Source organism: Quercus robur, chromosome 12 (assembly GCF_932294415.1).
Source record: "Quercus robur chromosome 12, dhQueRobu3.1, whole genome shotgun sequence".
NCBI lineage: Eukaryota > Viridiplantae > Streptophyta > Magnoliopsida > Fagales > Fagaceae > Quercus > Quercus robur.
In genome coordinates, this window is record NC_065545.1 from 33,256,699 (window position 1) to 33,281,663 (window position 24,965).

General features: G+C 40.9%; 2 protein-coding genes across 3 annotated transcripts; one reads left to right on the plus strand and one right to left on the minus strand.

The window, feature by feature from the left end:
* Positions 1–3,723: 3,723 nt before the first annotated feature.
* Positions 3,724–7,890, minus strand: LOC126708398 (uncharacterized). The gene is made up of 2 exons (XM_050408190.1): positions 7,869–7,890; positions 3,724–7,019 (listed from the first exon to the last, which is right to left on the minus strand). Exons 1-2 carry the CDS (start codon positions 7,888–7,890, stop codon positions 3,724–3,726), a joined length of 3,318 nt encoding a protein of 1,105 aa, XP_050264147.1.
* Positions 7,891–18,383: 10,493 nt separating this feature from the next.
* On the plus strand, positions 18,384–24,245 carry LOC126709435 (uncharacterized). Of its 2 annotated transcripts, none has more exons than XM_050409679.1 (7): positions 18,384–18,777; positions 19,074–19,244; positions 20,937–21,101; positions 21,170–21,334; positions 22,382–22,516; positions 23,629–23,726; positions 23,868–24,245. In XM_050409679.1, exons 1-7 carry the CDS (start codon positions 18,583–18,585, stop codon positions 24,055–24,057), a joined length of 1,119 nt encoding a protein of 372 aa, XP_050265636.1. In that variant the 5' UTR covers positions 18,384–18,582; the 3' UTR covers positions 24,058–24,245. The 2 variants fall into 2 exon arrangements, with proteins under 2 accessions (XP_050265636.1, XP_050265637.1); XM_050409680.1 differs by having other exon boundaries at positions 18,633–18,777; positions 19,066–19,244.
* The last annotated feature ends 720 nt before the right edge of the window (positions 24,246–24,965 follow it).

A 24,965-nucleotide genomic window follows, 5' to 3' on the forward strand; every position in this document is an offset into this window, starting at 1 on the left:
CGCGTGCGGACCGTTACTTTTCACGCGCTACAATTTACGAGACGTGGCCATTAACTTCTGGAGGCGTTATGTTCCCTTCATCCAACGGCTTGGCGTGAATCGAACGGCCATCGTTTCTTCCCGTATTTCTAGGCGGGGATGATCTTTTCTCTTTCCTCCCTGCTATATAAGACGTCAGCAGGGTTTAGTTCCTTTTTTCATCTGCATTCCTCAAACCCCAAAAGGCTCCAGAGAACTCCATCGAATCCCAGAGATATACGAACACTTGCGTCCGTTACGCCGCCGTAACCGTTCTTCTGAAGCGCTTCGTCCAAGAGAGATTCCTAGGCGTCCCCTCGAGCGTTTTGTGAAGGTACCAGTACATCTCGCCCTTTTTTCCGTTTTAATTCCTTCCTCGGACTCTACTTCTCTTTTCAGTCTTTACTTTCATTTCCTCGGTTCAGTTCAGATGGGTAGATTCGAAAAATTAGTAAAAACTCCTGCCGCTATGGACGCCTTTAGGGCTAAATATCACATTCCCCCGAGGGTTGGGCTGCGTCACTGTCCTCTTGAAGGAATATTGACCGATAGAGTTGAGGGAGAAGTCGTTATCCCCATGATTGCTTTCATAGAGGGAGGGATGACACTTCCCATGCGCAGGATCACAAGGGAGTACCTGTTCAACCATAGGTTGACGCCGTATCAGTGTGCCCCAAATATGTTCAAGATACTAGGCTGTGTAGATGTCTTAGACGAGCGGATGAATCTAGGCCTTACTTAGCATGATGTGGCTTATTTGTACGAATGCCACCGCCTCGGGGATGATGGGTATTATCTTAAATCCCGGAACGAGGCCGTTAGGTTGATCTCTTGTCTTCCAGTTTCCAATAAGACCGTGAAGGATGACTTCCTCATTGCCTCCGGGGAGTGGTTCGACGGTATTCACTGTCCAACTCGGGCGGGAAAACCAGGTGCGGCGCTTTTAGGATTGATCCTTTTTGGGGAAAGGACTTAGTGTTGAGGGGTTATTTTTTCTGGCTTTCTTTGCAATTGGAAAATTTCATGATCTGACCTCACTTTTCTTGGTTGTTTGCAGACAAAATTCACGTTGCTCCTCGGATAGATCTTACGAATGTGCCAGCGCTGAATTATCTTCTCAGGTCGGAGATTTACGTTACCGGGGACGGACAGTTGCGTGCGGCCCATCTGATTTTGGGCTATCAACCTCTGAGCAGTGCTTTCCAGGCAGTCGGTCACGCTATAAGGGCGGGCAGTACGAGGTTGGCCAGGATTGACGTGTCCCGAGACGGGTTCCTAGCTCCACACGATTTACCACCAGTAGTGCTGCCTGGGGTCAGGGATCCTTACTTAGCGGAGCAGCTTCCTCCGGTGAATGAGCCTGGCGCGGCTGCTCGGATTGAAGAAGAAACAGAATCTTCCCGTCTTTCTCTTGAGGCAGAAATAGACGAGTTCTACTTCGAAGAGGAAATTCAGCAAAATCCTTTAGGGGAGTCTTCCAATCCTGAAGCCGAGCAGGACCGACATTCTGCAGTTGGTGTTCCCCCAATCGTTATCTGCTCGGACGATACCTCAGACGAAGAGGCCGAGCCTATGGCAGGAAAAGGGAAGTCCTTGAAGGAGCTGATGTCTTCCAGGGGGAAAGGTCAGTCACCAAAGGGTCAATCTTCGAAGGGGCCTACTCCATCTCAGGTCAAGACCCTTCCCCCGGCGGTCCCCCAGGGTGTCCCGGACCTTGGCCTTAAGGTTAATCCGGACCTGAAGAAGAAAAGGCCGGTGGACACGCCTGAGGAAGGCGAGGTGGCTGTCCAGCCGGCCAAGCAGCAGAAAACCACACGGGCGCCAAGGAGCAGAAGGGGTACATCCTCGGACAGTAGGGACGAGGGGAACCTTGCTGAAGTGCGCACTGCCCCTCGCTCATGGGACCCAAAGTTGGAGCTGGATGGGCTTGCCATTCCTTACACTGCTTCAGTCCGAGAGTATAATCGCGGCCGGGCAGGGTACGTGGCTGAGGCCTTAGAGCAGCCCCTACTTCTTCCTCGGGACATGGAGGCCTACAGGCAGTGCACTCAGTCCGAGCTCTTCCTATCCCTTAAAAGGGATCTTGCGCTGGTAAGTAATCCTTTTGCTGCTTTGTCCATTTACTTGCTCCTGTTAGGTTATATACTCTTCTTTTAAGGACGCTCTTGTTTTGTCCGCAGATTACTCAGCAAGTCTTTGTGGCTGAGGAGTTTTGCCGTGATAGCCGCAATCTGGCTGAGGCTGAGACCCAGGCTCGGACAGAGGTGGAGAAAGCCTTGGGTTCTCTCAAGCATGATCACACTAAACTCACGGCTGAGCTCAAGGATTCGGAGCACCGACGTAAAAGTGCAGAGGCTGGCCTGAAGACTGCCGAGGATCAGGCGGAGGACCAGCGCAAACAGCTGTACACGGCTCAGCTTAACCTTACCACCGAGAGGCAGGCAGTGAAGGATCTCAGGGCTGCCCTGCAAAAGGTGGAGGATGAACTGAAGCTGGCAAGGGAGGAGGCCCAGCTGATCCGAGAGTCCACAGAGGCTGAGAAGAATGCTGCTCGCCAACTCGGGGCCGCAGAGACTGAGGCTCGGCTGTCCGAGGAGATCCCTGAGGTATGCAGGGAGTACTGCGACATTTCATGGGCTCATGCTCTTAATGCTGCAGGAGTTCCTGCGGACTCGGCACTGAGATCGCCCGAGAGCATCTTCTATCCTCCGGAGATCCGAGCTAACCCTGATGAAGTCCAAGTTGCTTCGGAGCAAGACCTGGCGGCGTCTGACGCCGTCCTTGTGCCTGTTGTGGCTAAGGATCTTGTGCCCGATGTGGCTGAGGATCTTGCCACAGACTCTACAATTGAGGTTCCCCCTCCTCAGTCTGAGCAGAAAGAAGATCCTCCTGCTCAAGCCTAGCCTTTTAGGCTTTCAACCTCTGTAAATAGTTTTCATTATATATATTTTTTTATTTTGTTTCATTTTCCTTTTAAATGAGAGTTGCCCTATTCTTCCCTTTTTTTGTAAGGACCTCTCTTTCTGATGTACTCGGAATATTAATATAATATGTTCATTTTGCTTACTGCGGATGTGTCAATAGCGTGTTTTTTTTTTAAACATTTGCAACGAGGTAGATACAAGCAAACGGTCAAAGTAAAAATGGGTCTTTGGGTTGCTTATTTGAGGGTCGCGATGGTGCTGAACTGTGCGCATGTATTGAAAGTGATTCCCTTTAAGTAACAATCTCCCAATCTATCATAAGTAATAATCTCCCCAAGAGTCTGTGGTCCGAGGAGCCAGGCAGTACTTAGGTTCTGCTTAAAACTATGACTTGTCATGAGCAATAATTTCCCCTAGAGTCTGTGGTCCGAGGAGCCATGCAGGACTTAGGTTCTGTTTAAAACTATGAGCTGTCATGAGTAATAACTTCCCCAAAAGTCTGTGGTCCGAGGATCCATGCAGGACTTTGGTTATGCTTAAAGCTTATAAATAGTTGGCTTAAATAACAATTACCCCCAAGTCTGTGGTCCGAGGAGCCATGCAGGACTTGGGTTCTGTTTAAAACTTATAAATAACCGGTTTTAAATAACAATTTCCCCCAAGTTTGTGGTCCGAGGAGCCATGCAGGACTTGGGTTCTGTTTAAAACTTATAAATAATTGTAATGTCAACTGGAAAGCGGCAAATAGTCATGAAAGAGAACATACGCTAAGCCATTCTTATTAATAATAATACCTCCTGAGGTTATTTACATTCCATGGTCGAGGTACAACTTTTTCATCCAAATCCTCTAAGTAGTAGGCGCCTATTCCGGCCACGGACGTGACTCGGTAAGGTCCCTCCCAATTGGGCCCCAACTTGCCCCAAGAGGGGTTCTTTGCGCTGCCAAGAACCTTCCTCATCACGAGATCACCTGGACCCAGAGGCCGCAGCTTGACGTTAGCATCATACCCTTGTCTTAGCTTCTGGTGATAATAAGCCATGTGAATCGTGGCCTTCTCCCTCCTTTCCTCGGCTAGATCCAGACTTCTTCCTAGCAACTCATCGTTATCGTTTGGCGTAAGCGAGCTAGACCTCAATGTGGGGAAATTGTTCTCGATCGGGAGCACAGCCTCAGCCCCGTAAGTCATTGAGAAGGGGGTCTCACCGGTGGAACGCCGTGGCGTTGTCCGATAGGTCCATAAGACGTGCGGTAATTCTTCTACCCATCTCCCCTTTGACTCATCCAATCTTTTCTTCAATCCGTTCACTATGACCTTGTTTACGGCCTCGACCTGCCCATTTCCTTGGGGATATGCGGGGGTGGAATATCGATTAAGGATCCCAAACTCACGGCAATACTCCCTGAAATTCTTGCTGTCAAACTGAAGGCCATTGTCGGAAATGAGTGTCCTCGGAGTTCCGAAGCGGGTGATGATGTTCTTCCAGATGAATTTCTGGGCGTCCACGTCCCTAATGTTGGCCAAAGGTTCAGCCTCCACCCATTTAGTGAAGTAATCGGTTCCGACTATTATGTATCGCTTGTTCCCCGCAGCCTTGGGGAAAGGTCCGACAATATCAAGGCCCCACTGCGCGAATGGCCATGGACTGGAGAGTGGGTTGAGAACCCCTCCGGGTTGGTGGATATTTGGGGCGAATCTTTGGCACTGATCGCACTTCTTAGCGTACTCCTGGGCTTGTCTCTGCATGTTCGGCCACCAGTATCCTTGGGTGAGTGCCCTGTGCGCCAGCGATCTTCCTCCGGTGTGACTTCCACAAATTCCTTCATGCAGCTCTTCAAGAAGAGATTCGGACTCCTCCGGATGTACGCAGAGTAGGTATGGTCCAGAGTAGGAGCGCCGATAAAGCTTGCGGTCCTCTGACAGCCAAAAACGAGGAGCATTTCTACGTATCTTCTCGGCTTCTAGTCTTTCTTCCGGTAGGATCTCATCTTGGAGGAAATTCTTTAGGGGGTCCATCCAACTGGGGCTCTGTCTTATCTGATGGACTTGGATCGGGTTTGCGCTGATGGGACTGGCCTTAACTAGATCTTCGACTAGGATTACTCGTGGCGAATTGCGTGCCGAGGACGTGGCAAGTGTGGCCAGCGAGTCTGCGTGAGTGTTTACGCTCCTGGAAATGTGCGTTAAATTGAAGGATTTAAAGCTCTCCTGTAGCCGTTTGACCTGTCCCAGATACTCTTGCATCCTAGTATCTCGAGCTTCCAACTCTCCCATCACTTGTCCGACCACTAATCTAGAGTCCGAGAAGGCTTCAATTATTCTCCCACCCAACCTTTGAACCATTGTCATTCCTTGAAGTAAGGCTTCGTATTCGACTTCATTGTTCGTAGCCGAGAATCCGAGTCTTAATGACTTTTCAACGACAGCGCCGTCTGGCGATATTAAAACTATCCCAACTCCTGATCCTCTCTGATTGGCCGCGCCATCCACGTAGACCTTCCAATGCACGGTCTCGCCGGCTGAAACTGTGCCAACCAGCTTTCCGCCCAGGCCTTTCATCTCGGTCATTGTTTCTATAGAGGGCTCAGCAAACTCTGCTACCAAGTCCGCGAGGACCTGTCCCTTGACGGAGGGTCTGGGCATATATTTAATATCAAAAGCCCCCAGAAGAGCACTCCACATGGCGATCCTTCCTGTGTAGTCAGCACTTCGAAGCACGGCTCGAAGTGGAAGCTGAGTCAGGACGATGACCGTGTGCGCCTGAAAGTAATGAGGAAGCTTTCGGGTTGCATGCACTATCGCCAGAATTGCCTTTTCTAGGGGTAGGTATCGCACCTCGGCTTCATGTAGTGACTTGCTCACATAGTACACCGGTCGCTGCACTCCATTATCATCCCGTATTAATACCAGGCTTACAGCGTGGGGAGCTACGGCGATGTAAGCAAACAGCACCTCGTCTGCCTCCGGACTGGACATGATGGGTGGTCGGGACAGGTAGTCCTTGAGCTGCTGGAAAGCCTGAACGCAATCCTCCGACCACTTAAACTTTTTCCACTTGTTTATCAGGAGATAAAAAGGTCGACATCGATCCGCCGATCGTGATATGAACCGGCTTAAGGCCGCAATCATGCCAGTGAGCTTCTGCACTTCCTTCGGGTTCCGAGGAGTCTGTAGACTGTTAATGGCTTTGATTTGGTCAGGGCTTACTTCTATCCCTCTATGGGTGACCATGTACCCTAGGAATCTCCCCGACCCGACCCCGAATGAACATTTGGAAGCATTCAGCCGCAACCGGTGCTCCCTTAAGATAGCGAAGATAGTTCCCAGGTCTTGTACGTGCTCGGACACCTTCTTGCTCTTTACAACCATATCGTTTATATACACCTCAATAATCTTGCCCAGTTGCGGTTCGAACATCCGAGTCATCATCCTCTGGTAGGTTGAGCCCGCGTTCTTTAACCCGAAGGGCATCACCTTATAATGGTAATTTCCGAGGGGCGTCATGAAAGCCGTTTTTTCTTGGTCCTCCAGCGCAAGGGGTATCTGATGATAGCCCTGGAAGGCGTCCAGGAAGCTCATTCGAGGATGTCCCACAGTTGCATCCACCAATCGATCAATTTTGGGAAGGGGGAATGGATCCTTGGGGCACGCCTTGTTCAGGTCCGTGAAGTCCACGCAGACCCTCCATTTCCCCGTCTTTTTCTTCACCACCACTGTGTTCGCCAGCCATTCAGGGTAAAAGACCTCTTTGATAGCCCCTGCTCTTTTCAACTTGGCCACTTCGTCTCTCACGGCACCAGCGTGCTCCTTTGAGGGGCGTCGGGGCGGTTGTTTCCTCGGAGTGGAAGAGGGGTTGACGTTCAGGTGGTGGCAGATGAGGCTGGGATCAACTCCAGGGGCATCGTAGGCGTCCCAAGCGAATACATCAACATTCTCTCTGAGAAATTTGATCAGTTCCTCCTTTTCCTGAGACGGTAATTCAGAGCCGACCTGAAAGAACTTCTCCGGGTCGTTGCCGACAGCAACCCTATCTAAACCTTCACACCTTATCTCCTCGGCCAGCCCCTTGTCTTGCTCTGCCGAGGAGGCTGGTTGCTATAAGCTCTCTGGGATCGAGGTCTCGACCAAGGGCCGATGTAAAATGGCGGCCACCACACACTTCCTGGACACGGCCTGATCTCCTCGGATCTCTTCCACTCGTCCTCTGGAGGGGTATTTCACTTTCTGGTGAAGTGTGGAGGTCACGGCCTCTAGGCTGTGGATCCAGGGCCTTGCGACTATCGCGGTGTAGGGTGAATAAGCGTCGACCACGATGAAATTTACCTCCACCACTTCCGCCCCAGTCTGCACGGGAAGTCGGATTTGCCCCTTTGGTGTAACGAGCTTCCCCTCAAAGCTGAGGAGGGGGGAGTCATAAGCTGTCAGATCTTCTGGCTTCAGATTCAGCCCCTTGTATAGGTCGGGGTACATTATCTCCACCGCACTTCCAGAGTCTACTAATACCCTTTTCACATCGAAACCCCCAATCCGCAAGGTGACCACCAAGGCGTCATCGTGAGGCTGAATTGTTCCTTTCTTATCCTCATCCGAGAATCCCAGTATCAAAGAGCTTCCCTTCTTTATCCTTTTGGGCTCCCTTTGTCTGCCCTCGGAGGGAAGACAGTCCACGGCTAATACCCTGGGGATGGGTGGCCCAGTTCTTCCTGGTGCAGCGAGGATGACATGTATCGTCCCGGTGGGGGGTCTTAAAGACACGTCTCTTCGAGGTTCTTGTGTTGCTGGGCCAGGATGGCCGCTCGATGGGTGTAGCAGGTGACGTAGCTTTCCTTCTCGGACCAATTGATCTAGGTGATTCCACAGACTCCTGCAGTCCTCAGTAGTATGCCCGTGGTCCTGATGATATTGGCAATACAGGTTCTGATTACGGTTGGCAGGGTTTCCAGCCATCTTTCCCGGCCATCTGAAATAGGGTTCATCCCTTACTTTTTCCAGTACCTGTTGCACCGGCTCTCTGAATACGGCATTCACTGTTTGCGGGTTGCTCTGCCCAGTTTGTCGCGGAAAATCTCTCCTCGGCTGACCAGGATTGTGACGTTCCGTCCTGAAATCACTTCCTTTAAAGGGGACAACCTTCTCCTTCCCCTTCCCTTGCAGCTGATCCTCCTCCACCCTTTTGTACTTGTCGATCCTATCCATTAACTGTTGGACGTCAGTAACTGGTTTTCCGGTGAGGGATTTCCTCAAGCCATGCCAGGTAGGGAGGCCGCTTTTGAACGTGCTGATAGCAACGTTATCATGGTCGTCGTCTAAATCGTTATACACTTCCCAATACCTATCCGAGTATGCTTTCAGAGTTTCCCCTTCATGCATGGACAAGGACAGCAGCGAACTGAGCGGTCGAGGGACTCTGGTATTTGTAATAAAGCGGGAGCAAAAAGCTTGAGTGAGCTGCTTGTAGGAGCCTACGGAGTTTGTCCTCAGGCTGTTGAACCACCTCATTGCCATCGATCCCAAGCTGGACGGGAAGATCTTGCACATTAGGGCTTCGTTTTGTGAATATATCGCCATTTTCTGGTTGAATTGACTCACGTGCTCTACCGGGTCCGTTCTGCCGGTATAGATGACGAACACCGGTTGGTTAAAGCGTCTTGGCAGCTTAGCCCCTTCGATTCTATTCATGAAGGGTGATCTTGAAACCTGATCCAACGCCTTCTTCATGGCGTCGCTCCCTGAACCTCTGCTGGATGGGATCTCATACTTCCGTACTGGGCGTGGTTCCTTTACGTAAGAAAAAGTCTCGCTTGGGGGGGTCCTTGACCTTCGTCTGTAACTCATGTCCTCCGCCTTAGAAGACTCGCCTGAGTCAGAGGGAGATCGTCTTCGCTGTACACGTCGTAGCTTCCTTTTCAGGTCATCTATCTCTCGCTGCATGGCCTGGTGACTATTTCGCCTCTGAGACACGTGACTTCCTATCTCTGTGTGACTTTGACTCGTCCGGGTGGTATGCGCAGTCCCCTCACGATTCCCCCTGCTGCCCTGGTTGGTTGGGTTATTTTGCCTCTGGGACTCGGCGGGTTGTGTTCGTTGGGAGTTAGCTTGATGAGGATCCTCCTGGTGTGGATCTATTTCTTCCATGCTCGACTGTCGCACTAGCTGATGCCCTAGCTCTTCCCACAGACGGCGCCAATTGTAGTTGCACGATTTTCCTGGCCCAACTGGCGTTGGTCCGGCCCTGGTCCAAAGCACAACCCACAATAAATACTTGTAGAGAATGGGTTAAAGAGCTTGGCCTCAATGACACTAGCGGGTCTATTGCATGTAGTATACTGCTTGCAGAAAGAAAAATAAGAACACCAAGAAGGATTCCTCAAGTTTGATTTTATTTCTCTTTTTCTCTCTTACAGTTCTCCTAGTTCCGCCCCCCCTCTTTGAGGGACTTCATTTACATTATATATTCTTCATCTTTTCATCCCAGCCTTACACCTGTTAGCCATCCAAGCATCCACTCGAGCACCTGTCCCATCAGACGCCCTCATCAGACTCTTTGTGAGTTGCAGAGGCCAAGGCGATACTGTTCAGGGGTCTTTTCCTCATTAATGCGGCCAAGAGGGTGGTTGGGGCGCAATTAATGTGGTGGTAGCCTTCAGTGAGATATTTTAAATTTAATTCGTTTTATATGTTGGGGAAGGTGAGCTGAAATGGCTGAGCAGAGTTTCTCGTCTGGCTTCATGATGTCCGAGGACGAATTGCTTCTCGGACGGGTTTCCTTGGAGCTGCTGGGGTTGGTAATGCTGCATAGGAGGCTCCTCCTCGGATAGTAAGCTCCTCGGATGGGCCTGAGTTCGGAATAGCCCATCATTTCTGGGCCGGCCCCCACAAGTGTGTTTACATAGTAAAAACCATATGTTTTTCTTATTATTATTAAGTCAACAAAAGGGAAAATTTCCATGGTTTCCAAAACATTATGGCCTTCATCATAATAATACTAAACAAGGATTAAAAGCTTCATAGTTACAAATAAAAGAGGAAAAATAGGATGGAATGAAGGGAGAGAGAGATCCTAGCTCAGTGCAGCAAGTACTAAACTAAGATTTTGGTGAGTATGTGTGCATAAGGCATGAATGAGGTAATGTGAGCTGTTTTGAGTGAGTGGGATGAGATTAACACTGAGTTATGTTGCTTTCAAAGAAGAGAGGTATTGTAAGAGAAATAGAGAAAGAGATGGAGATGTGTTTATGAGCAGCAAAATAATAATATTTCAGAATAATGAAGTGTGGAAAAGATAGGTAGTAGTGTGTGTAAAAGGTGTTATCTAAGAATAGAGATTTTGTAAGAGAGATGAAGAAAGATATGTAGATGTTTAGAGATATAGTAGTATAATGAATGGAGTTTCAGAATATTGAGGATGAGAGAGGGATGGATGATGGTTGTGTTAGTGTGTCACTTGATCCTCTTTATAAAGAGCCAAGTATGTAACTAGATTAGAATTAGTTAAAGGAAAATTTAGCAAATAAGGAAAAGTTTTTGACAAAATAAGTGGTTTCATTAGTGGGTTTTTGTTTTTTAGCCAAAAGAAGAAAGTTTGAGACTTTAATGCTGCTGGAGCTGCTGTTACAACTGTCAATCACAGCTGTTAGCTCTATAGCTGTAGCTGCTGGATGACATAATCTGAATGACATCTTCTACTGGAGGAAAATATTTGACATTAAATTCATGGTTTGGCTAAAAATGGTAAGATAACCTTTATGGGACCTTCCTATTTCTTGTACTGCAACTAGATGCTAAGGATCTTAACTTAAAGGCGAAAAACACATTTTGGTCCCTACATTTTCAGCCGATTTCCGTTTTAGTTCCTAAATTTTTTTTTTACCGCTTTTAGTCCCTCTCCTAAAAAACGCTTCCATTTTAGTCTCTGCCGTTACATCAGAAACGGATATTGTAGACGTGGCAAATGGCAAAGTTAAATAATAATAAACTAATGTCCACGTGGCCTAAATTAATAATAAAAAATATTTTTTAATGCCACATCAGCATCTAAATTAAAAAAAATTAATTTATTAATTTTAACTAAATAAAAAAATTAAAAACATAATTAAAAACTAAAAATCTTATGAATTGAGATCTAAGTGTACCTTGAACAAGAACAACAAGAACACAAACCCATAAATTATTTTAAAAAAAAAAAAAAAAAAAAACTAACCAAAGCCAGAAATTCTGATCTCAAAGCCAACCCACAACCACCAAAATAAAACCCACAACAACCCAGGCCAAGAAAATCAACCCACAGCCACAAACCCACTAATCACTATTTGGCTCAACTTTCTCTTCGAGAACCCTCTGTGTTGACTTGAACATTTCAAACTCTGAAGCTACCCTATGATCACTTTATGGCTCACACACATACTTTCTTAATAAGCAATAACGGAATAACCTATCGGAACAGTCCAAGCATCATATGATTATGTTATAGCTTCATTAATTCTTTTTTAAAAGTACCCTAGAACAGTACAAAATGCCTGCAAATAGTTTTATTCAAACGAAATATTCAATATTTACATCTCATAAGTCTCATGATCTAGTAAAAATAAAAGACACAGAAACACATGACATGATTATCATAATCAGACAGTGAAGGTCTCATCTGGGTCTTCAAAGTTGGGTCCTTGACATCAAGAACTCCTGCAGATTCGAACCCAATCTTAGGCTAAGAGTAGCCATCACCAACCCAGGTGAACTTGCCTCCGTGACCCCTCTTCTTCGGCGATCCATTCATGCCCGTCCCTGATTTTCGATCTTTTCTCTCCTCTGATTTTCCATTGGGCTTGTAACTCATCCCTGTCTTCTTCATTTTCTCTCTCTCGCTCACTCACTCACTCGGTGTCTGACGGTGATGGGATTAGACTGGATGGCTGGATCGGTGGTTTCGTTGGTTTTATATAGGGCGTTGTTGAGAGATTCGTTTTATAAAGTGATTAGTGGGTTTGTGGCTGTGGGTTGATTTTCTTGGCCTGGGTTGTTGTGGGTTTTATTTTGGTGGTTGTGGGTTGGTTTTGAGATTGGAATTTCTGGTTTTGATTAGTTTTTTTTTTAAATAATTTCTGGGTTTGTGTTCTTGGATCTGGGTTTGTGTTCTTGTTGTTCTTATTCAAGGCACACTTAGATCTCAATTCATAAGATTTTTAGTTTTTAATTCTGTTTTTAATTTTTTTTATTTAGTTAAAATTAATAAATTAATTTTTTTAATTTAGATGCTGATGTGGCATTAAAAAATATTTTTTATTATTAATTTAGGCCACATGGACATTAGTTTATTATTATTTAACTTTGCCGTTTGCCACATCTGCAATATCCATTTCTAATGTAACGGCAGGGACTAAAATGGAAGCGTTTTTCAGGAGAGGGACTAAAAGCGGCAAAAAAAAAATTTAGGGACTAAAACAGAAATAAGCTGAAAATGTAGGGACCAAAATGTATTTTTCGCCTAACTTAAAATGGTATGATTTCTTTTATAGGACCCTTACTTCTTTGGGTATGGTAGCAAGTTGTTGGGATTGGGCATTAATGGGTTGATGATGCTACTTTTAGACATGTGTCAGTTGCCTAAGCTTCTGCTTGAGCCACTGCAGTTGCTGCTGGAGCTACTGCATTTGCCGCTGGAGCTGTTGCTGTTTCTGCTGAAGTTATTGCAACTTCTGCTGGAACCATTATTGTTATTTTTGGCTAAATTTCATCTTTTGGAAAATTATATGTTTATTTCATATATAATTTTGGTAAGTAATAGATTAGTTGCTTGATATTTGATGAAATTTTTAAAGATATAATTATGGTCTCTTTGTGTTTTAACCAAATCTTGGAGAATAAGAAGAGTATTTAATGCTAGATATGAGATATTAATATAGATTTAGCCATGTACTTAGGATTGATTTTAATGAAAATAATAATATAATTTATATGAAATACTATAATTACATTTTTAAACTTATATTATATGATGAACATTAATTTTTAGGTAAAGAGCATGAGAAGTTTTATCATTTTAAGTGTTATGTGGTATGAGAGACTTACCAAATGTTACCTATTACACACTGACTCGTTAGAGTTTAGAGAATTGAGGAAGACATGCCAAGCAACATGTTTTCCTTTATCAACTTTGAACCACTAGAACTTTATTGAACATACTTGTTGGCTCTCCAAACCACGACTCCCAAAATTCCCCCAATAAAACTCATGAGCTTGGATCATAAGTTGAAAATGAGGTGATGTGCCATGAGCTTGAACAATGGTCTTTGACGCCTTTTTGTGTAAATATGGACTCTTTTGGGCTTTAAAATAGATTTTCCTAAAATCCATGATAATATTGATGTGGTGTGGATTGCTAATTAAATAAAGCCATGTGGCGTGAAAAATTTGTCCTCAACACTTTTTTTTTTTTTTTACACCTAATTTTATTTAAGTACCACATATTTATTTTCAAATACCACTAATAAGTTATTGGGTTTTCCTAAATATTTTTTGTTTTATTATTATGTTAACCACAAATATTTTATATCTCATTATCTAAATTCGGTCATAATATAAACTATCACAAAAAACCCAAAAAACTCATATTTTATCCAATTTTATTATCATTATTTAGCTAAGCCCAAAACCGGCCCTATGAACTCAATATACACATCCTATTCTATTTAAAGCCTAAGTATACTTATGCTTGACAATATTTGAAAAGCCCATGATTCAAGTCCAAGGCAAAACAATTTTATCAATAGAATTCAAATCTATAATCAAAACCCATGATTTAAACCCATGACAATTTTATCAATAGAATTCAATTCCATAATCAAAGCCCATGGTTTAAACCCATGGCAATTTATTTATCCAAAGCCTAATTCACATTGGCAATATCAAAGTCCAATTCTCATTAACAACATCAAAACCCAATTTTCATTAGCAACATCAAAGCCCACTTCCCATTAGCAACATCAAAACCCAGTTCTTATTGACAATATCAAAGCCCAGTTTTCGCTGGCAATATTTAAAACTCAATTTTCATTGACAATATCAAAGCCCAGTTCTCGCTGGCAATATTTAAAACCCAATTCTCATTGGTAATATCAAAAACCCAACTTATGTTGGCACTATTAAAAGCCCAAGCTAATTACTTGGCACTATTTTATCAAAAGCCCAAGATTATTAATACTTGACAAAATACTATATCATAATTATTTCACTTAAAAGTCCAATAATAAACAATACTTTAGAATCTTAAACCTATTACTATAATATTACAAACTCATGAAATTTATGAATTATCTATTCTCAAAATCCATGACAATCATCTTATAAAAGCCCATGGAAAGTTATGATTATTTATCTTAGACCCATGACATTTATTTATTTCATATCATATTATAAACTCATGTTCACTATCTATCTTAGATCACAACATTCATAATATTTATTTCCAAAACTCATGATAATTTTTCATCCTACATGCCCATTATGATTATCTATAGAAAAACTCATGAGAATATCACATTATTCTATTATAGTGGTTGTTACCATATTTATTTAAAACCCATGGATATTGTCTCTATTTAAAACCCATGGTAAATATTATTCTCAAGAAAATATTGGAGGTCATTATTTAAAAAGTTTCAAAGAAAATATTATTTACAAAGTAATCCATAGCAAAAATTATGAGAAATTATGCAAGTTGTTATTTAAAGCCCATAGAAATTAATATCCAAAACCTATCATAAATATTTATTAAAACTCATGAATTCATTTTATTTCTACTAACAACTAAAGCCGATGTGGAATAAAAATTCATGGCAATATATGGTAGCTTTGTTCATTTTGTAGGGCTCACAATGAGAAAGCAAAAGGATAGGCTCAAGTGGAGAGAAACACTAGGTTAGAAGCCCGCCAAAATACTCAGCCCTCATGGCCAAGCCCAACATGAAATCTTAGCCAAAGCAGCTCATGTGTGCAAACTGACCCCGCTAGAGAACTCCATTCAGTTTTGCCTTCCGCTGGAGGTCACCTCAAGAAGCAATCAAGCTCCCAAACTAAATTAGGAGCTGGCCACTTGTTCCACTGTCAACTCTGACGTGAACAGTACCAGAAGCTGACACCTAAAGGCTAATGGGCAATAAATGCCCTTCTTCCCTAAGTTTTGGTCACAACTCAAGGAAGCCATAATCAAGACCCCCAAGCTCATAAAATCCCCAACCAAATAGTTTATTTTATTACAAAAAATGTATGTAATTGGTTCATGAAGCAAGCCTATGAATCTTAAAGAGGAAAATTTGGGAACATGTGGTTTGGAGGGCATAAAGGGATCTCCAGCGGAACCCTCTGAAGTGGACTTAAATTTTGACACCTAACTTGGGGTGTTGAATTCTACTTCCTAGGGTCCAAATCTCAGTTACAACACTGGGATTCCTCCTTAATACCTGCCTTAATCCCAAAGGTTGAACACAATCTCAGAATTCTTAGCATTTAATGCAAGATTATGCTGATTTTTACCCATATGTGACATTGCCCAAAGAAGCAAAACAGCCCCAAAAGCAAATCTCCCATTTTAGGCCAAGTCCTAGGATAATTAAGTCTATTGTCCTGCCCCTGATCAATCCTATGTTTTTGGACTTTGCTAATCAATCCCTTAAGCTTCACTATAAAAGGGAACTACCATCAACTCATGGAAGACAGCAAAATCTTATCATAAAATTCCTCACCCATCATGCTATTTTTAGCCCATAAGTCAGTCTCTTAATTCAGAAATTAGCCTTTAGTCCATAAATGCTCATATACATTTATCCATAAACATCACATTCCATCACCTTAAAATGGACACCAACCAACCAATCTGAAATTTCTGATTTTCTTGCCACTTTGCTTGTGGTTCAACTCTCCCCAAACTTATAAATCATTCCCATTAGCCCACACTCACTTGGCTTCAAATATTCCCTTTCTTTTTTTGCATATTCACAGCCCATAAATGTTTCCTAATCAGTCACAGACAACTCTTTATCCATTAAAGCCTTAGCCTCAACATTAACTCCATCACACCACCACAAGCTTAAATACCCACTCACTCAAAAATAGCCTACACTACACCATTCATGCCCCACATATAGATATTTCGAAAATCATAGCCTACACTACACCATTCATGCCCCACATATAGATATTTCGAAAATCTTAGTTTAATATGTGCTGCTCTAAGCTAAAATTACTCTCTCCGTTCATTCCATCCTATTTTTTCCTCTTTTATTTGTAAATATGAAGCCTTTAATCCTTATTTATTGTTATTATGATGAAAGTCATAATGTTTTGGATACTATGAAAGTTTTCCTTTATGTTGACTTAATAATAATAAGGAAAATATATGATTTTTACCATGTAAACACACTTATTAATCTGTCAGCATCTACCGCTAGAGGTTTGTCATTTTCACTGTTGGATCATTTTTCCTCTTGTGTACTTGTTATAGTGGGCCCACTTTTATATTAACCAACTAAGGAGGAAATGCATAATTTTTATTATGCAAATACATTTATTAATTTTCCAAACATCTACTGTTGGCCATTTCTCTTACTTACCGCTAGACTATTATTTAAGCATTTTCTGGGGCCTTATTATAATCTTTGTTGGATGCAACCTAGACTTTGAGCAAAATGGGCCTTTCACACTTCACCGATAACCTTTGGGCCATGTTCCAACTTCCAAGCCTAAAGTCGAGTCTTGGTCTTGACTCCCCTAACATCATATGGGTGACGAAAAAATGCCCCCAACACACACGAACTTGTTAAGCTTAAATCTTGGCATGCTAATTCGCATAGTGTTTGGAATCAAATATTGCCCCATATTCAGATTACATTAAAATTTAAAATAGGTAAACGGCTTACAGCAAAGGAACATTCTCAATCCCCTGTTTGGGGCGAAGCTAAAGCCGCTTTTCTTACTATGTCCACAGCAATAAATCTTGATTTTAAGTTTGTGAATTTTGAAGGCGATGCCAAGGTTGTTATTGATTCTATAATTTGTTCATCTTCTGATCCTCCATGGGAAATCTCTTCCATTATCTCAAACATCTGCAACCTTTTTCCTTGCTTTTTATTGCAAAATTTTCCTTTTGTTATCGATCGTATAATGAGCCTGTTCATCACTTAGCTCGTTGGGCGTGTATTTCTTCAAATTGGGGACTTCAACTCATCTCTTCCATTCCTCCGTGGGTCTTTTGTAAGGAAATTGATGGATTGGTTCCCCCTTTGTTACCCCGGTCTTTTTTGGGGCGTGTGCCTCCCTTTCTTTCTTAATAATATCATATTACTTATAAAAAAATGGTCATGTTAAGGAGTATCCTTAGGATAATTATTAATAAACTATAATGAAAAGTTTTGACATCACTTTTATTAGAAATATAAAAAATTGTTAACAAAATTAATTGCTTTATCAATTTTGTATAAAATGTTTCTAAAAAATAGTTCTTAAAGTAGTGCCCTTAGGGCTTTTGTTATAAAAAAAAAAAAAAAATTGAAGAAGGGTATACAGCTTACACAAGGAGAAACGATACAATTTACTTCGCCATCGTTTGGGAGAAGAGAATAGAATGGAATGGAAGAGAATGAAAAGAATAATTTTAGAATATTCTTCCATTTCCTTGTTTAAGAGTTTTAATGGAAGGAATGGAAAGTCTATTCCCTTATTTGGGAGTTTAACCCTTTGTTTGTATAAGAGGGATTTGGGAAGAAAAGAAGAGAAAGGGAAGGAAATGAAATAAATTCATTTGTTTGTTTAGGAGGGATTGGTGTGAAGGAAAGGAAAACAAAGGAAACATATACCTTTGTGGCTTAGCATATGCTTTCCTCCCAATTTGGGAGGAAAATGAGAGATAAGAGAGAGTACTTATGGTGGGACCCACCAATAAGGTGTGTTTCCCTTCATTTTTTCCTTACAAACCAAATAAGGGAAAGGAAAAAATTTATCATTTCTCTTCCCTATCCTCTCCCCTCTCCTCTCTTTTCTCTTCCCTTCCCTTCCCTTCCCTTTTGTTTTACCAAACACAGTGTAAATAGGAGGAAATGAAACACTCATCTCTCTTTATTCTTTTAAAATCTTAAATTTTTATTCCTTAAAATTAGGAGAAATGGGAAGAAATGTAATTAAATTTAATAAATTTTTTATTAAAACTCTTAAAATACCCCCATATATTCAACTTTTTATTTTAAAATAGAAGTTTAATAATAATATTGTTATAAAATGATTCATTCCATTCCCTTTATATTATTCTCAAACAAAATTACTTATATTCAATTTCATTCCCTTTGTATTACTCTCAAACATCCAATTAAGATTATTTAATTCCATTACATTCCTTTATTTTCCATTCCTTTTCCTTAAATATTTATCGTTCCATTCCGTTCTTTTATTATCATTCCATTCTCTTGAATAAATCCTGTTCTCCATTGGTCGTTTTTATTCGTGAAAAAAAAGGAAGAGACTCCATTGTTAGATAACGGCCAAACCAGTCACTAGAAAATAGAATGCAACCGTCACTTAACTTTATATCTGTGGCAAAACTAACGCATACATAAAGTGTGAGAGTGTGTGAGAATCTCGAGTCAACTATCAACCATGGCTGCAGCTGTAGCTATAAGCAGCACAGTGAAGTACGGGATCATCGGTGTGGGAATGATGGGCAGAGAACACCTCATCAATCTGCATCATCTTCGCACAGAAGGCGTAGCTGTTGTTGCCATAGCTGACCCCCATGTCCCTTCCCAAGGCCTTGCCCTGCAATTAGCTCAATCCTTTAATTGGCCACTCAAGGTACTATTGCTTTGCATTCGAGTTCATATAAAATTAGATGGGAATTTTTTTTTTTTTGGGTATATTCAATTTCGTATTTTTATTCACAGTACTGTTGTTTAATTAATTGGATCAATGATGGGCACATGAACTTTGGGATTTTAAATGTGGTAGTTCTTCTTGCCACTACTCATATAATTACAAAACATTCAAAGTCCTAATGAGTATACTTTCTTCTTTAGGGGTTCTTATTTTGCACACTAGTTTAAGAATTAATGACTTAATAGAGGTTTTAATGACCTTTAAAAGTTATGAAGGTTTTTTCGGGGCACCGGGAGCTATTGGACAGTGGTCTCTGTGATGTACTGGTTGTGTCAACACCAAACATGACCCATTATGAGATTCTTATGGATATCATCAACCACCCGAAACCCCATCATGTATTGGTGGAGAAGCCATTGTGCACCACAGTTGCTCACTGCAAAGAGGTTAGTAATCTGATTGCGTGATCATCTCTACATAGAGCTTATCTATTATTATGGCTTGTCATTTTATATGTTGTATAGTATAACAAATCACGCTGTATATGTAAGATGGGGAAGCTGTTTTGGAACATTATGCCCATTTGTTTAGATGCGCTGTATTAAATACTTGAACTTTGTTCAATTGACGATTATGGGATTGTCACAAATTGTCTCACTTTTTGGTGGCTAACCTGTGGTGGTAGGGAGTCTGGAATTTGATTTGGGTCAATGACTTATGACTTCAAAAATTAATGGGAAGATGAATATGCGGTATAAAGGTCATGAAACCAATATGACACATGAAGCAAATAATTTACTAAACAAAACCAATTTGTTCATGAATCCATGATGAAAGTAGCATATGTCACCATTTTTTTGAATGATATACTGGGCACTTGCATGATCAATGTATGAGAATAGAGAACCAATCACTTAGGCCTGACTGAGTTGAGTTTAATGCGAACTTAGGCATTATAGTCATTTGAGGCAGCATTCATTAGATTGTAGCATTTCCATGTCATGAAGGTGATTCCTTGATGAGACAGTTAGCCTAATTTTGGAAATTTGCATCACGTAGATAAAAATGTAAGTCATTTTCCTCATTTTAAAGAAGTGCAACATGATTGACAACAAGGTACCTTTGTTTCTGTGCTACAGCTATAATGCTAATGGATATAGTCAATACTGCTTCTAAGGTTTGAATTTCCTTGACAACCAGATGAGCCATGGTGAAAAAGTTGTGAACTTTCAAGATTTATTTGTTTAGTAGAAAAAGGAAAATCTCTAGATTTATTTGGTCCAATACTATTTTATCAAAATTCTTTTTTGCAATGTGTTGAGAAGAAGGAAAAAAATATAGAATAAAATGACTGAAGTTTATCACAAACAGAATTATAACTTATTGACCAGCACTCTACATTCGTTAGTTGATTGCCTTCAGCTATAATTTGTAACTGAATTACATTTGAATACAATTGTGTAGCTGATAACTTTAGTAAGACTTGCATGCTCTTCCATTTTGTTTTAGATTCTAGATTTACACAGTATTTTAGTTGTTTCTTTCTCTGTTTATTACATATTCAGTTATCTAATTTGTCACATGAGCATACCAATTATATGTTTGGAGGCTACCCTGTTATCTAGTTGATTGCCTAGGCTTAATTACTTATTTTTTTTTTCACTGATTGAGCAGTAGTGTGTGTGTGTGTAATTCAATTGTTTCAACAAATGGGGGAGGCATTGCCACTGGGCTACGAGGCTTTTGGCCTTTGATTGAGGAGTAATTGGGGTTTCAAAAAATTTCTCTTTTATTGCTGAAAGATTAATCGTGGATGAACTGTGTCTAAGTAGCGTAGAAAATTGAAGAAAGAGGTATACTGTTTTTGTATATGGATGCAAAAATGAATTTGTTTTTTTATTTTAGGCTAGCACCCAAACCTGATTAGAGTATAATTTGAAGTATAGTAGAGATATTTTTCTTAGTAATATCCTGTGGCTTCACCGCTTTCATTTCATTGACATACACATATTTTACTGAATTCATTAATGATGTTTGTCTAGATATGATAGTAAACATCCAGATTATGCACGGAATTTCTCTCCCTGTCTGTCTTCCTCAAGTTATTGATGTATTTCATATTTTGTCTTTGGAGTTAGGTCGTAAATGCTGCTAGAAAGAGGCAGGATATTCTTGTACAAGTTGGTCTGGAGTACAGATACATGCCACCTGTTGCTAAACTAATAGAAATAGTTAAGGGCGGAAATCTTGGACAGGTTAAAATGGTGGCAATCCGGGAACATCGTTTTCCCTTTTTGGTTAAGGTATATAATTGAACTCTTTCCATGTTTACAGTGTAGAAATCCATCTTACAGACTTATGCTTGTGATAGGTCAACAATTGGAACCGGTTCAATGTTAACTCAGGGGGAACACTGGTAGAAAAGTGCTGCCACTTCTTTGATTTGATGAGGCTGTTTGCAGGTGCAAATCCTGTCCGTGTGATGGCTTCTGGAGCTATTGATGTTAATCACAAGGATGAAATATATGATGGAAAGGTAACTTTGATGTGATAAAAAATTGGCAAGGATGTTATAAACAAATGGAATGCGTGAAAAGAATTTAGTGTTACAGGTTTAGCTATTTGTTAACATTTTAAAGGTGTTGAATCCTGCAGAAATTAGAAAGTCATAGACCCAATTTAATTTGAACATGCTTCCAAACTGTACCGCTGGTTCACTTGGTTGTCACAACCAGTCTCCCAATCACTTAAATAAAGCAAGTTGGCTGAGCATAGTCTTATTTTTCCATGCCTTGTTCATGTGAAACTATTTATTATGTTTATACTATTTCAAGCATGGTTTGGTAGATAATATTGTTTATGTCGTTTGGAGGGGTTAAAAGATGCGCTGCTTTTAGCATTTGCATTCTAATAAATGGATGATATTTATCCAAATTTACTATCAATAAAATAAGATGTTATTATCCCATTATACCAGAAAGAAAATGAAACCTTGATGATGGAACTTCATTTTTTGATTTAGTGAAGTTCAACCAGGTAGTTGTGTGTGTTTTTATTTTTTATTTCTATTTTATATATACTTCTACTGATTTATTACCTCCACCCCAAGGCCTCTACAATGGCAGACAACACTTTTTGAGAGACAGAGAACACTTTCCTATAAGAGCATGGACTATAAGACATGACTGTGGCTTTAGGCTCCCACTTTCACATGCATACCAGGGACTCTAATTTGTAAAAATCTAATCACTATTTTTTGTCCGTTGGTAAAAAGAAGGCATAAAACAAGCTCAAAGACATACTTTGCTACCATGTTAATAAAGTAGGTAATATATGTTTCTTTTGTTGTGCAATGACTGGCTGTCATTTAGATAAAAATGACAATCTGGAAACTTAGCGTTTTGAATAGAGAATATTGTACCTGAAGTTTCTGAACAGAAGCTCTGGAAAATATCTTCATTCTACTGAAATCTCAGATCTTTGAATTTTGGAGCCCTCTATGTTTTATTCACCCTCTTGTTTATTCACTAAGTTTTTTTTTTTTTTTTTTGCTAGACATTTATTCACTAAATTTTGTGTTCAGGTACCAGATATAATTGACAATGCATATGTTATTGTTGAATTTGACAATGGTTCTAGAGGGATGCTCGACCTCTGCATGTTTGCTGAAGGCAGTAAAAATGAGCAAGAAATATCTGTTGTTGGTGACACTGGGAAGGTAAAATTCTCTCCCTCTCTGATCACTTGCAGTGTGTCCACAAGTGACAAGTGACAAGTGTCCACGGGGGCCAGTATAAGACAATGTGACTTATTTCATGTAGTTGCCCACATGAATTTCCACTTGAATTTCATGATTACCTCCCACATGCAGTTGCCTCTTATGGAATTTCCACTTGAATTTCTGGTGGACCAGTATAAGACACAGTGACTTATTTCATCAGTTGCGACCATTAATTGCATTTCCCTGTGACCTCTCTAGTATTTACTTTTGTTTTGTGCATGCATGCAGGGGAATGCATGTGTTTTCCCTGCTTGATTAAAATTAGGGGTGTGCATGGGTCGGGTTGAAAGAATTTTTTGACCCAACCCACCAGGGTGGGTCAAAAAAAATTCAACCCAACCCAACCCTGGGTTGGGTCAAAAAATTCTTTCAACCCGACCCAACCCAACCCATCACATAAATTCAACCTAACCCACGTGGGTCAGGTTGGGTCGGGTTGAACCCATGGGTTTGACAATTTTTTATTTATTATTAAATTGAGTAGAAAAAAAATATAAAAAAACCTAAAGATTAGTATCAATGTAACTCCTTGAATGCTCAACACTAATGACTAAACAAAAATAGTAATTTATTAGAATTTGTGTGAACTAATTGGCTTTTATATAGGATAGGAAAAATTGGTTATTTAAAAAAATTTATTAATTATATAATATATTTTATATATATATATATATATTAAATTAGTATTAGTAGAAGGAATTGAGGAAATGCAAATTATTAAATATATAATATATATTTAAATATATATGTATATATATATATATATATAAAAGTGCCCTACAATTGATTTTTTTTTTTTTAAATTATTAAATATAAAATATATTTTAAATATATATTAAATATGGGTGGGTCGGGTCGGGTTTGGCGGGTTTGTAATTTTATGACCCAAACCCAACCCGACCCACTATAATAATTTTTTTGGTAACCCAACCCAACCCACCAAGCCTTAAAAACCGACCCAACCCGGTGGGTCGGGTCGGGTTTGGTCGAGTTTGGCGGGTCGGTGGGTTTTCTGCACACCCTTAATTAAAATTACAAGTATGCTACAGGGGGAGGCCTTTGTTCCTGAGAGTATTGTACGTTTTGGTACACAAGAGAAAGGAAGAGATGGTGTCCATACTTTAAAAGCTGAGGATGACCGAATAAAGTGGGTTTCTTTCTCTAAAAGTTTAATTGTTTTAAATTGTGAACATCCATGGAAACTCCAATTTTCATGACTACAAGGAAAGCCTTTATATATGGCAATTCTTTTAAGTTTTAACTAAGTTCCCAATCAATTGGTTTTCAGATATGATGGGCTGCATCATGGGTCTAGCTACTTGGAACACCTTAACTTCTTGTCTGCAGTTCGAGCTAAAGGTGGCCAAGCTCCTGCAGTGGGTTTGCAAGATGGTTTGATTTCAGTTGCTATAGGAGTTGCAGCACAGCTCTCCATAGAGAAGGGCCGATTTGTTCCCATCGCAGAAGTCATGGATTAATAGTGCAGTGCTTCTGTTTGACTTTTGATCTTTTGGTGGCAGTGGAAGTTGTAATTCAGCTATCTTCCCCTTCCTCCTTTGTTTAGGTGTAGAAATGGCTGTAATTGTATATCGGGTGGCCTACATTAAAAGGGATTAGCCTATAATAAAAGTCTGCCATATAATGCAAAAATTTTACTTTCCTTGTTTCTGCTAACCTTAACAGATTTATTTTTGGGTCAATGCCTAAACCCAGTGCACAATAAAAAAAAAAAAATGCTATGATATCGTGATTTTTAATTAGCCAATCAAGGAACTGTAAATTCTTGAAGTAGTTGAACCAGTAAAAAGGGCAAAGCTATTCCCAACACCAAATAGATAGATGCCCACGTTGAGACTGATGACTCTAGAAGATGGTGGTTAATTGGTTTTACAGAGGAAGCATGAGTAGGGGAAATTGTTAAAGCACCTAGGAGCTATGGACACAACCCCATGGCTTTGCCTTAGTGATTTCAATGAAATACTGGAGCAAAAGGAGAAACAAGGTAGTTACCCCAACAGAAAATGATGGAATTTTGTGAATAACTGCCATTTGATTGACATTAGATATAGGGGTATGGACTTTACTATGGTTGAGGTGGGGAAGCAAATATTCAAGAGAGGCTTGATAGAGCAACGGCTACTATGGTATGGAGTGGCTTCAATGGTACAGCAGTGGTGTGGTCTATCATGTCCTGATGTCCCCAAATCTATTTCCTATCATGTCCCCGTATTAGTCGAGACGTGAAACCAAGTAAAGCACAAAAAGAGGGGGCACAGACCACAGAGTTTTGAGGAGAAGTGGGCCACAAAACCTGAATGCGAAGAGATCATACGTGCTGTGTGAAGTGTGTTAAGAGTCAAGAATGAGCAAACAATAAAATTGTGAG